Genomic DNA, 12,718 nt, shown 5'->3' on the forward strand with positions numbered 1-12,718 from the left:
TTCTTTGCTTATTTTTTGACTCTCTTTTGAACTGAAAGTTAACATTCCCTGATATGCAGCCCTTTTTGATGTAGATAATATAGATATTAACTATGATAGATCGTGCGAGATTAATCCTAGACAAACTTTCCATTAGGCACACACTGGTTGAATCAATGTTGTTTCCACTTCATTTCAATGAAATGACGTTGAACCAACATGGAATAGATGTTGAATTGATGTCTGTGCCTAGGGTTGCTGTATTTTTCCTATAATTAGCAGCTTTAACCTTTAGGTTAATAACATTTTTAGATGTAAAACCTCTGGTTTGTGCAATGCTGAAGTGCCATTATATGGTAATTATTTTACTGTTAGCCAACCGGTGTAATGCTTCAGTCATGTGCCGTCTAGAAATGTTTTGTGTCAGGCTAATCGTCGCTCACTACTTTTTGCCTCCTCTTACTGTTTAAAGATTCAGTACAAAGAGGATTTGGGAGGAGGAACAGCTCTGTCAGACACCCCAGAGATGGACAGAGTTAAACGCAATCAGACAAACATTAGCACGGTACACTGTAGTGTGAACCTGCTTCTCTTCTCCTCTCCTCTCCTCTCCACCCATCTTCACTCAGGCTACACTTCCATGCCATAGGCTCCATGCTGACCCCCACACCACCACCAACACAGTTCCCATAATTTAAAAAACTAGACCATATAATGGTTTAATCTTTACATAATGGCAACCATTTTTAATTTCCACCTTTTCAACACCGTTCTGCAGAGTTTATACTAATCTCAGAGTTCATTGTCCCAGCAGATTCAGCAGAAGTCATCAAACAAAACAATAATTCATTACATCTAAGATCTGTAATAAACTAAACCAAATATCAACCTTTCATTCGCTCAGAAGTTTCCTATTTAGCTACAGTTGAAGTCAGACGTTTACATACACTTAGGTTGGAGTCATTAAAACTAGTTTTTCAACCACTCCACAAATTTCTTGTTAACAAACTATAGTTTTGGTAAAGTCAGTTAGGACATCTACTTTGTGCATGACACAAGTCATTTTTCCAACAATTGTTTACAGACAGATTATTTCACTTATAATTCACTGTATCACAATTCCAGTGGGTCAGAAGTTTACATACACTAAGTTGACTGTGCCTTTAAACAGCTTGGAAAATTCCAGAAAATGATGCCATGGCTTTAGAAGGTTCTGATAGGCTAATTCACATCATTTGAGTCAATTGGAGGTGTACCTGTGGATGTATTTCAAGGCCTACCTTCAAACTCAGTGCCTCTTTGCTTGACATCATGGAAAAATCTAAAGAAATCAGCCAAAAAAATAAATGTGTAGACCTCCACATGTCTGGTTCATCATTGGGAGCAATTTCCAAACGCCTGAAGGTACCACGTTCATCTGTACAAACAAGAGTACGCAAGTATAAAGACCATGTGACCATGCAGCCGTCATAGCGCTCAGGAAGGGGACGCGTTCTGTCTCCTAGAGATGAATGTACTTTGGTGCGAAAAGTGCAAATCAATCCCAGAACAACAGCAAAGGACCTTGTGAAGATGATGGAGGAAACAGGTACAAAAGTATCTATATCCACAGGAAAACGAGTCCTATATCGACATAACCTGAAAGTCCGCTCAGCAAGGAAGAAGCCACTGCTCCAAAACCGCCATAAAAAAGCCAGACTACGGTTTGCAACTGCACATGGGAACAAAGATCGTACTTTTTGGAGAAATGTCCTCTGGTCTGCTGAAACAAAAATAGAACTGTTTGGCCATAATGACCTTCGTTATGTTTGGAGGAAAAAGGGGGAGGCTTGCAAGCCGAAGAACACCATCCCAACTGTGAAGCACAGGGGTGATAGCAACATGTTGTGGGGGTGCTGATGCACTTCACAAAATAGATGGCATGAGGGAGGAAAATTATGTGGATAAATTGAAGCAACATCTCAAGACATCAGTCAGGAAGTTAAAGCTTGGGTGCAAATGGGTCTTCCAAATAGCAATGACCCCAAGCATACTTCCAAAGTTGTGGCAAAATGGCTTAAGGACAACAAAGTCAGGTATTTGAGTGGCCATCACAAAGCCCTTACTTCAATCCCATAGAGAATGTGTGGACAGAACTGAAAAAGCATGTGCAAGCAAGGAGGCCTACAAACCTGACTTTGTTACACCAGCTTTGTCAGGAGGAATGGGACAAAATTCACCCAACTTATTGTGGGAAGCTTGTGGAAGGCTACCTGAAACATTTGACCCAAGTTAAACAATTTAAATGCAATGCTACCAAATAATATTTGAGTTTATGTCAACTTCTGACCCACTGGGAATGTGATGAAAGAAATAAAAGCTGAAATCAATCATTATCTCTACTATTATTCTGACATTTCACATTCTTAAAATAAAGTGGTGATACTAACTGACCTAAGACAGGGAATTTTTACTAGGATTAAATGTCAGGAATTGTGAAAAACTGAGTTTAAATGTATTTGGCTTTCGTGTATGTAAACTTCCGACTTCAACTGAACATTGTTTATAATGTTATAAACGGTGTATGCTGTAAACTTAACTGCTGTTACTGCTGTTACTGCTGTTAACAATCATGACTACATGTGAGCGTTCTTGTGCTCTACGCCAGCTGCATTGTCACTGTTTTAGGTGAGGCCTTCGTCTTTGCTTCTGTGTGTATGTACAGTATGTGTGTGCTTTATATCTGTCTTGCTTTGTCTCTGTGTTCCTCATGGAACCCCTATGGTAGATAAAGTACAAGGACTCGTTGGGTCAGGGAACAGCCGTCTCAGACCTACCTGAGGTGAAGAGGGTTCGTGAGATGCAGAAGAACATCAGCTCGGTATTAAAGTTTCTATCTAGCCCCGTCTAATGTCCCAACCAACAAACTCCCCAAAATGTCATGCCTTCTCTGTCATATGACCCCTAACTGACCTCAAATTATGTCCCCTAAACTATCCGTGGTTATTCTCCTGACCTTTGACTCCTGTGCGCCAAGATGAAGCCAAGTGCTTCCTCCTGAATACAAAATAACATAACTTCATTTTTTCCTCCAAACTAAAGACCCAAATAGAACCATCCCTTTTAGTTTTCTTGTTTTTCAATCTGTGTCCCACCAGACAAACAAACTGCATTTAGATTTTTCTTCTCCATTTTTTATTTATAATAATTTCATCAAACATTTATTTTTTGTTCTCAGTTTCTTACTGTAGTGCTGTGAGATTCCAGAACAGTAGTTTAACTGTAACCCAAACCTTTGCATGTATTTGATGGCGGCCATCATAAGTTTACAATATCCTTTGTTTGTATTTAAGTGGGCAATCAACCCTCTTTCTGACTGGTTGTCCCTGTGTTACTGTTTAAAGATTCAGTACAAAGAGGATTTGGGAGGAGGAACAGCTCTGTCAGACACCCCAGAGATGGACAGAGTTAAACGCAATCAGACAAACATTAGCACGGTACACTATCGTGTGACCCTGCTTTTCTTCTCCTCTCCTCTCCACCCATCTTCACTCAGGCTACACTTCCATGCCATAGGCTCCATGCTGACCCCCACACCACCACCAACACAGTTCCCATAATTTAAAAAACTAGACCATATAATGGTTTAATCTTTACATAATGGCAACCATTTTTAATTTCCACCTTTTCAACACCGTTCTGCAGAGTTTATACTAATCTCAGAGTTCATTGTCCCAGCAGATTCAGCAGAAGTCATCAAACAAAACAATAATTCATTACATCTAAGATCTGTAATAAACTAAACCAAATATCGACCTTTCATTCGCTCAGAAGTTTTCTATTCAGCTACATTGTGTATAGTGTTATAAACTGTATATGCTGTAAACTTAACTGCTGTTAACAATCATGACTGTTTTACCTACATGTGAGCGTTCTTGTGCTCTACGCCAGCTGCATTGTCACTGTTTTCAGTGAGGCCTTCGTCTTTGCTTCTGTGTGTATGTACAGTATGTGTGTGCTTTATATCTGTCTTGCTTTGTCTCTGTGTTCCTCATGGAACCCCTATGGTAGATAAAGTACAAGGACTCGTTGGGTCAGGGAACAGCCGTCTCAGACCTACCTGAGGTGAAGAGGGTTCGTGAGATGCAGAAGAACATCAGCTCGGTATTAAAGTTTCTATCTAGCCCCGTCTAATGTCCCAACCAACAAACTCCCAAAAAACACATACCTTCTCTGTCGTATGACCCCTAACTGACCTCAAATAATGCCCCCTAAACTATCCATGGTTATTCTCCTGACCTTTGACTTCTGTGCGCCAAGATGAAGTCTAGCGCTTCCTCCTGAATATTAAATAACATAACTTCCTTTTTTCCTCCAAACTAAAGGCTCAAATAGAACCATCCCCTTTTAGTTTTCTTGTTTTTCAATCTGTGTCCCACCAGACAAACAAACTGCATTTAGATTTTTCTTCTCCATTTTTTATTTATAATAATTTCATCAAACATTTATTTTTTGTTCTCAGTTTCTTACTGAAGTGCTGTGAGATTCCAGAACAGTAGTTTAACTGTAACCCAAACCTTTGCATGTATTTGATGGCGGCCATCATAAGTTTACAATATCCTTTGTTTGTATTTAAGTGGGCAATCAACCCTCTTTCTGACTGGTTGTCCCTGTGTTACTGTTTAAAGATTCAGTACAAAGAGGATTTGGGAGGAGGAACAGCTCTGTCAGACACCCCAGAGATGGACAGAGTTAAACGCAATCAGACAAACATTAGCACGGTACACTATCGTGTGACCCTGCTTTTCTTCTCCTCTCCTCTCCACCCATCTTCACTCAGGCTACACTTCCATGCCATAGGCTCCATGCTGACCCCCACACCACCACCAACACAGTTCACATATTTTTTTAAACTAGACCATATAATGGTTTAATCTTTACATAATGGCAACCATTTTTAATTTCCACCTTTTCAACACCGTTCTGCAGAGTTTATACTAATCTCAGAGTTCATTGTCCCAGCAGATTCAGCAGAAGTCATCAAACAAAACAATAATTCATTACATCTAAGATCTGTAATAAACTAAACCAAATATCGACCTTTCATTCGCTCAGAAGTTTCCTATTCAGCTACATTGTGTATAGTGTTATAAACTGTATATGCTGTAAACTTAACTGCTGTTAACAATCATGACTGTTTTACCTACATGTGAGCGTTCTTGTGCTCTACGCCAGCTGCATTGTCACTGTTTTCAGTGAGGCCTTCGTCTTTGCCACTGTGTGTATGTACAGTATGTGTGTGCTTTATATCTGTCTTGCTTTGTCTCTGTGTTCCTCATTGAACCCCTATGGTAGATAAAGTACAAGGACTCGTTGGGTCAGGGAACAGCCGTCTCAGACCTACCTGAGGTGAAGAGGGTTCGTGAGATGCAGAAGAACATCAGCTCGGTATTAAAGTTTCTATCTAGCCCCGTCTAATGTCCCAACCAACAAACTCCCAAAAAACTCATACCTTCTCTGTCGTATGACCCCTAACTGACCTCAAATAATGCCCCCTAAACTATCCATGGTTATTCTCCTGACCTTTGACTTCTGTGCGCCAAGATGAAGCCTAGCGCTTCCTCCTGAATACTAAATAACGTAACATCCTTTTCCCTCCAAACTAAAGGCCCAAATAGAATCATCCCCTTAAATTTTTGTTTTCAATCCTACCAGACAAATTGCTCTTAGAGTTTTCTTCATTTTTTGTTTCTATTAATTTCATCATACTTTTTAAAAATCTTTTGATTTTATTTCTACTCAGTTTCTTTACTGAAGTGCTGTGAGATTTCAGAACAGTAGTTTAACTGTAACCCAAACCTTTGCATGCATTTGATGGCGGCCATCAAAAGTTTACAATATCCTTTGTTATTATTTGAATGGGCAATCAACCCTCTTTCTGACTGGTTGTCCTCGTGTTACTGTTTAAAGATACAGTACAAAGAGGATTTGGGAAGAGGGACAGCTCTGTCAGACACCCCAGAGATGGAGAGAGTTAAACGCAATCAGCAACACATTAGCACGGTACATAGTATTATAGTGTGATCCACCTACCTACCTTTCATCTACCATCCATATACTCCTGTCTGTCCTGCTCCTGTTATTCAAGCCCCTCTTTAATTCCCCTGTCCAACCCTTTCCAATCTCACCCCACCTCAAAACTTATCCGTGAAAGATACCCTATTAAACCAGCCTTTATCACCATCTCATCAAAACATATCATGTAGTAATGATACTAATGTAGCTTGTTCCAGTTAAACATACATTTTTCCCAAAAATGAAGCAAGTAGATGATGATTTTACAATGTCAAGTTCTCTGGTAACATGTAACTATGTCTGAACAATATATTGGTAGAGGAACCACTCACTGTGATTACATGTTTCCATCTTAGAGGTGAGGCCCAAAATGCTGTTGCTGAAGTTGTTGCTGTGTTCTGTGTGTTCATTCTAGCTTTATTCCTCTGTAGTTGCTCTTGTCTTTGTGCTATTATGAGTTCAATGCCATTTGTAGCTGCTGTCTGTCTCTGGCTTACGGTTGCTCTCTGTGTGTATGTCCATTGTGACATCTCCTCTACTCTGCATGGGACCCGTGCTGCTGATCTGATGTGTAGATAAAGTACAAGGACTCGTTGGGGCAGGGCACAGCCGTCTCAGACCTACCAGAGGTGAAGAGGGTCCGTGAGATGCAGAAGAACATCAGCTCGGTACTAGAGGAAACCATTGAACCCACCAACACGTGTTTCTGTGTTTCTCACTGGGTTTAGTTGACATTTGAGCATGACCCTCCCTCACCTCCTTAAACCGTCTTCTTTATCTGCTGACCCCTGATCCCTCATCATCAACCCTCATATGCTCCTTTTATCTTCCTGCATCAGCGATGCCCATCGGTTCAGGCTGGAGCTCCCTGAGCTACAGACCCTGTCATCAACAATCCTAATTTAACACATCCGTCCTTCTCCCTCCTATCTATCCATCCATCCACCTTCCAACATCAGTAAATCACCTTTGACTCTCCCTTAATTCCAACCTCAGCCAAAAACACCCTCTACGATGTGGCTCCCTCATGTTCTGAGTGTATTTGCTTTTCCATTTTTCCCTTTCCATAACCTTTTTTTCCCACAAAGTGTTGATCTCCTCTCCACAGCAGTGTTAGTTGTGTGTTATTATATCTCCTGTTTTAGTGTGGCAACTAACATCCTTGCCATGCTGTGGAGGCTGCAGATGTTTTAGTGTGTGTGTGTTGGGTTGTGTGATTGCTGTCTGTGTTGTTGCAGTGTGTCTTACGGTCCCCTGGGGGGCATTGTGTTTCTGTTCTGTAGGTGTTGTATAAGGACAGTTCTGCTAAAGGAACACCCCAAGTGTTCACTCCAGAGATGGAGAGAGCGAAACGGAACCAAGAACAAATTAGCTCGGTAAACCAGCCATCCTCCATGACCTGTGTGCCCCTTTAGAACCCATGTTAACCCTCTCTAACTCCTCCTTCTTTAGTTAACCATATTAATCAGATCTACAGTAGTCAGCCTCTCCTCATCTCTTTTAATACCACCCACCAACTGTGATGTGTTGTCTGTATTATCATCGCTAACCCTCTCCCTTGTTCTTGAAACTAGTCAACTTCCTCCTGTTCCCCTGACTTTCTCACACTCCAATCACCCCCATTAAGGATTGGAAAACACACTCCTAACCCCCTTATGAATTGGGACACACCCTCTTAATCCACACCCACTCTGAATGTTTGAATCTCCCTGCTAATATCATGTCGGACTTCCCAATAATAAGCCCTTCTCAGTGGGCCAATCTGTTAACTCTGGTGCTCACGTTGTTCCTCTGCTGTCCTCTCTGCCATCCCACAGGTGTTGTACTCTGACAGCTTCCGTAAGCAGGTCCAGGGCAAGGCTGCCTTTGTGTTGGACACACCTGAGATGAGACGGGTCAAGGAGACTCAACGCAACATTTCTGGAGTTAGTCTCTGGTTTTTATAATGTTATTAAGCTTGTAAAGTAATTTATATGTAATAACTGATGCCAGACAAAAATGTATCACTTTCATAATTCGTACCAATGTTAAACCATACCACTTAAATTGAACTAGGCTTTCCACTTAGTCCTTTATTAAAATGAAATAACACATGCCATACCAAGTTGATTACTCCTTCCCTACCGATGTGAAACCATCCCAGTGCTGTGTCCACCAGGTGAGATACCACCAGGACTTTGAAAGGACTAAGGGCAGCTTCACTCCCACTACCTCTGACCCTGTCATGGACCGCGTGAAGAAGAACACCCAGGAGTTCAGCGACATCAACTACCGTGGCATCCAGAGACGTGTGGTCGAGATGGAGAAGAGACGTGTCGTGGAGCACGAACAGGAGACTGTCACTGGTACCCAATAAAACACACACACACACACACACTCCCTGTAGTGCCGTGAATCAATCTGAAACCGTGCTACAGCCAGTGGTGGAAAGTACAAATACTTTCAAATACTACTTAAGTTGTTTTTGGGGGTATCTGTTTTTGACAACTTTATTTTATTTAGGTATGTAGTGGAATAAAATGATGTACTTTTTACTCCATACATTTTCCTGACACCCAAAAGTACTCATTACATGTTGAATGCTTAGCAGGACAGGAAAACTGTCCAATTCACACACTTATCAAGAGAAAATCCCCGGTCAACCCCAATGCCTCTGTTCTGGCGGACTCACTAAACACAAATGCTTTTTTGTAAATGATGTCTGAGGATTGGAGTATGCCCCTGGCTATCCAGAAACTAAACTAAAACGAGGCTGTCTGGTTTGCTTAATATAAGGAATTTTGAATAATTTATACTTTTACTTTTGTACATAGGGATATTTGAGCAATTACATTTACTTTTGATATTTAAGTATCGGATTGAATCCAGGCCTAGATATACGATGTACTTTTTAACGCAGAATGGGTCAGAATACGTACATGGACAATGAAGAAAATTGCAGGTATTGGAAACCCCAGCAGACCATTAAAGCCTCTCTGTCTGTTCACCCTCAGATCTACGTGTGTGGCGCACCAATCCCGGCTCTGTGTTTGACTATGACCCTGCTGAGGACAACATTCAGTCCAGGAGTCTGCACATGATGTCAGGTGAGAGACGCCTGGGCATGACATGATTTACATTACAGGAAATCATATAAATGAAACAATTCTGAATTAGTTATACAGGTAACAGCCAAAATAATGGAAACACCAGCAAAGTGTCTTAATAGGTAGTTGGGCAACCACGAGCAGCCAGAACGGCTTCAATGCGCCTTGGCATAGATTCTACAACTGTGTTGAACATCTGTCAGGAGGAATGCGTAACTATTCCATAATTTGGTGTTTTGTTGATGGTGGTGGGAAACGCTATCTCAACTGCCACTCCAGAATCTCCCAGAAGTGTTCAATTGGGTTGAGGTCTTGTGACTGAGATGGCCATGGCATATGGTTTACATCGTTTTCATGCTCATCAAACCATTCAGTGACCATGTGTGCCCTGTGGATGGGGACATTGTCATCCACTCCCATCAGGATAGAAATTATGAATCATTGGTTGAAGGCACTCAGAATGGCTGTGTATTTACTGGCGTTTACCTTGCCCTCTTTGTTTATTCCATGTGTAACTCTGTGTTGTTGTATGTTTCGAACTGCTGTGCTTAATCTTGGCCAGGTCTCAGTTGTAAATGAGAACTTCTCAACTAGCCTACCTGGTCAAATAAAGGTGAAATAAAAATAAATAAGGGGTTGAGTGGACATAAACCATGCCAGGAAATGCACCCCACACCATAAGAGCAGCCAGAACCAAATCGAATCAACTTGTATTTGTCACGTGCCGAATACAACGGGTGTAGACTTTCCCGTGAAATGCTTGTTCACGAGCCCTTCCCAACGATGCAGATAATACAAAATAATAATACAATATTAAAACGAGGAATAAAATACCCAAGAATGGAGCTATATACAGGGAGTACCAGATCAATGTGGAGCTATATACAAGGAGTACCAGTACCAGGTCAATGTGGGGCTATATATTCCAATTTGTAAGTCGCTCTGGATAAGAGCGTCTGCTAAATGACTTAAATGTAAATATACAGGGAGTACCAGTACCAGATCAATGTGGCCTGTCCATGTGGGCATGCGCTCCTTTCTTTCTGCTGTCGTCCACGTTCACCTCCTTGGTCTGACTGACATTGAGGGAGAGGTTGTTGTCCCAGCACCACACTGCTAGGTCTCTGACCTCCTCTCTGTAGACGGTCTCATCACCATCGGTGATCAGGCCTACCACCTTGTCGTCAGCAAACTTGGTGTTGGAGTCATGCTTAGCCACGCAGTCGTGAGTGAACAGGGAGTACAACAGGAGGGAACTAAGCACACACCCCTGAGGGGCCCCCGTGTTGAGGGCCAGCTTGGCAGAGGTGTTGTTGCCTACCCTCAATGCCTGGGGCCGGCTCGTCAGGAAGTACAGGAAACAGTTGCAGAGGGAGGTGTTCAGTCCCTGGGTCCCCAGGTTTGTGATGAGCTTGGAGTGGACTGGCACGCTGCCGGCCAATTACGTGGCGGGGACTACGGAACCCTCATTTACTCACGCGTTTCCATTATGTTGGCAGTTACCTGTAGCTTAAAATACAAATGCAAAAATTATTCAACCCATGACATTCCTTATCTGACAGTCCAAGCCCAGCGACGCAGCAAGGAGCACTCCCGCTCTACCAGTGCTATGAGTGGTGTTGGCGATGAGAAGTCTGAGGTGTCTGAGGACCCAGGACACCACATGTCGCTGTACAGCAACGGCTTCACTCTCCCCTCTATGGGTAGGTCTACTGTAGTAGGTCCTCCTCTGCTCACTCACAACCAAGTTTAGATATCACACCACCAAATCACTTTGGACCACTTGAAGTTTAAATGTCCACATGGATTTAAGACCTATATATTCAAACCTCATCAATACTTTGTATAGTCAGTACCCTGTGTCCACTCCTCTTCCTAACTTTGACAGCTGACTTGACTAATGTCTTTCCTATCTCCTGCAGGCTACACACACACCAAGACCGTGGAGCTGCAGCAGAGGTCTTCCTCTGTAGCCACCCAGCAGACCACAGTGTCCTCTGTCCCCTCCCACCCCTCCACCACCGGGGTGAGTACTGTACCCATGTACCACGCTCACAGGAAAAAGGTCATTACCATGGCAACCAGTCCTCAGTTTGTTGGCTGCTGACTGACTGTGAAACAGATTTAGACATTTTATTGCCTCCACATTGGGAAGGGAGATGCCAGAAAAACAAGGAGGCCTGTGTTGGGAGTTTTTTGGCAAAATCCATTTGGTGGGATGTTGTGCACTACTTTGTTCCAAAAATGGATTTGTAAAAAAGATGTCAGTGAACCATCCGCTGCTTTCTTTAACAGCTACCATGACTAAAATCTATTTTTTGTCCCTTTCAGAAAACGGTGCGTGCCATGTATGACTACTCCTCTGCCGACAGTGACGAGGTGTCCTTTAAGGACGGTGATGTCATCGTAAACGTGCAGGCCATCGATGAAGGTTGGATGTACGGCACCGTGCAGCGCTCAGGCAAGACTGGCATGCTGCCGGCCAATTATGTTGAGGTTATCTAAAGACAAAGCCCACCCATCCCCCCAATCCTTCCTCCAGAGTGTGCGAGACATCCACTGGGCTCCCTGATTGGCCCCTACCTGCGGCTGAATCTGTCACTTCGTAAACCTTCTGTGTAGACTAGTGCTTAAAATGAGATTTTAGTAGCTGTGTAACTATTAGTCTACTATAGTATATTGTCTACATCCGTTTCATTGTTCCCTGTGGATGACGTAGAAATAAAAACATACCTATATATAGACTACTGTCGAATGTTAAACCTCTTCCAAGACCTTGTTTCGCAATAACAATATGACAAAATCCCATTGTGTAAATTGCAGGCAAATGTGTTTATCAGTTAAATATTCTTAAAGTTAACTTTCACACAAGAGATGTAGTTGTAGTAAAGTTGTATTATCACCTAAGTCTACAAGGGGTTGATGAAAATAAATTACAAAGATGTGAAACCTTACCGAGGCATCAGCCATTGCCTCAATGATCTAACCTTAAACCATGGGTCTGTTCAGGATGTAACATTACAGAAAGTACAGATAGAAATGTATTGTGTAGAACAAATGTTTGTTTGTCAGAGAATAGGGAACCGTGTCAGCTCTATTCACTGCATTTCCATCTACAACGTTCAGAGCGTTTCACACCCCAGTTTCTGAAGAGTTGTGCGCTCTGAAGTTGTAAAAGAGCAGCCTCTTCCCTCCTGAAGGCTGGCCACTAGTTGCATGTGTGTTTTGTTTCTTCTAATTACCTAGGTCTGGGGGTCAAGGAGGTCATATACCTTAAATCAGTAGCTAATAAAGCACACCACGCTCTGCACTAGTGCTGTCTTGTGTTCCTATTTCTGTATCTTGTGGCCTCCCCGCTTTGATTTAGCTACATTACATACATTTCCTGCAGTTCAAAATGCAGAAACAGAAAACACGTTAGCAGTGAAACCGACATCAGTGTGCAAAGCTTAGCAGTAAAGCGTCCTCTGAGTACAACTCAGGATAAACTGTCCATAACATGACAGAAAGGCCCCAGGTTCGAGCCTTGTCAACACACACTCGCCCTCCTTGACAGCGTACCATCCAGTTGCACTATAGAAGAGTTTCCAATTCGCTAG

The 12,718-nt window shown here is 42.4% G+C and overlaps 1 protein-coding gene across 50 annotated transcripts in view; it reads left to right on the forward strand.

Annotated features, from left to right (window-relative positions):
* neb (nebulin) overlaps positions 1-12,432 on the forward strand; it is a 79,633-nt gene extending 67,201 nt beyond the window's left edge. For 12 of the 50 annotated variants that reach the window (XM_052493614.1, XM_052493613.1, XM_052493621.1 and 9 more), the window contains 15 exons: positions 452-544; positions 2,747-2,839; positions 3,363-3,455; positions 4,030-4,122; positions 4,647-4,739; positions 5,314-5,406; positions 5,929-6,021; positions 6,609-6,701; positions 7,317-7,409; positions 7,851-7,958; positions 8,192-8,378; positions 9,027-9,119; positions 10,682-10,822; positions 11,042-11,145; positions 11,451-12,432. In XM_052493614.1, coding sequence (XP_052349574.1) covers positions 452-544; positions 2,747-2,839; positions 3,363-3,455; positions 4,030-4,122; positions 4,647-4,739; positions 5,314-5,406; positions 5,929-6,021; positions 6,609-6,701; positions 7,317-7,409; positions 7,851-7,958; positions 8,192-8,378; positions 9,027-9,119; positions 10,682-10,822; positions 11,042-11,145; positions 11,451-11,624 — 1,644 coding nt within the window. In that variant the 3' untranslated portion in view covers positions 11,625-12,432. The remainder of the gene's footprint in view (positions 1-451; positions 545-2,746; positions 2,840-3,362; positions 3,456-4,029; positions 4,123-4,646; positions 4,740-5,313; positions 5,407-5,928; positions 6,022-6,608; positions 6,702-7,316; positions 7,410-7,850; positions 7,959-8,191; positions 8,379-9,026; positions 9,120-10,681; positions 10,823-11,041; positions 11,146-11,450) is intronic. The other 38 variants (XM_052493617.1, XM_052493633.1, XM_052493624.1 and 35 more) reach the window with 33 other exon arrangements.
* The last annotated feature ends 286 nt before the right edge of the window (positions 12,433-12,718 follow it).

The sequence above is a fragment of the Oncorhynchus keta genome, chromosome 34, assembly GCF_023373465.1.
Source record: "Oncorhynchus keta strain PuntledgeMale-10-30-2019 chromosome 34, Oket_V2, whole genome shotgun sequence".
Lineage (NCBI taxonomy): Eukaryota > Metazoa > Chordata > Actinopteri > Salmoniformes > Salmonidae > Oncorhynchus > Oncorhynchus keta.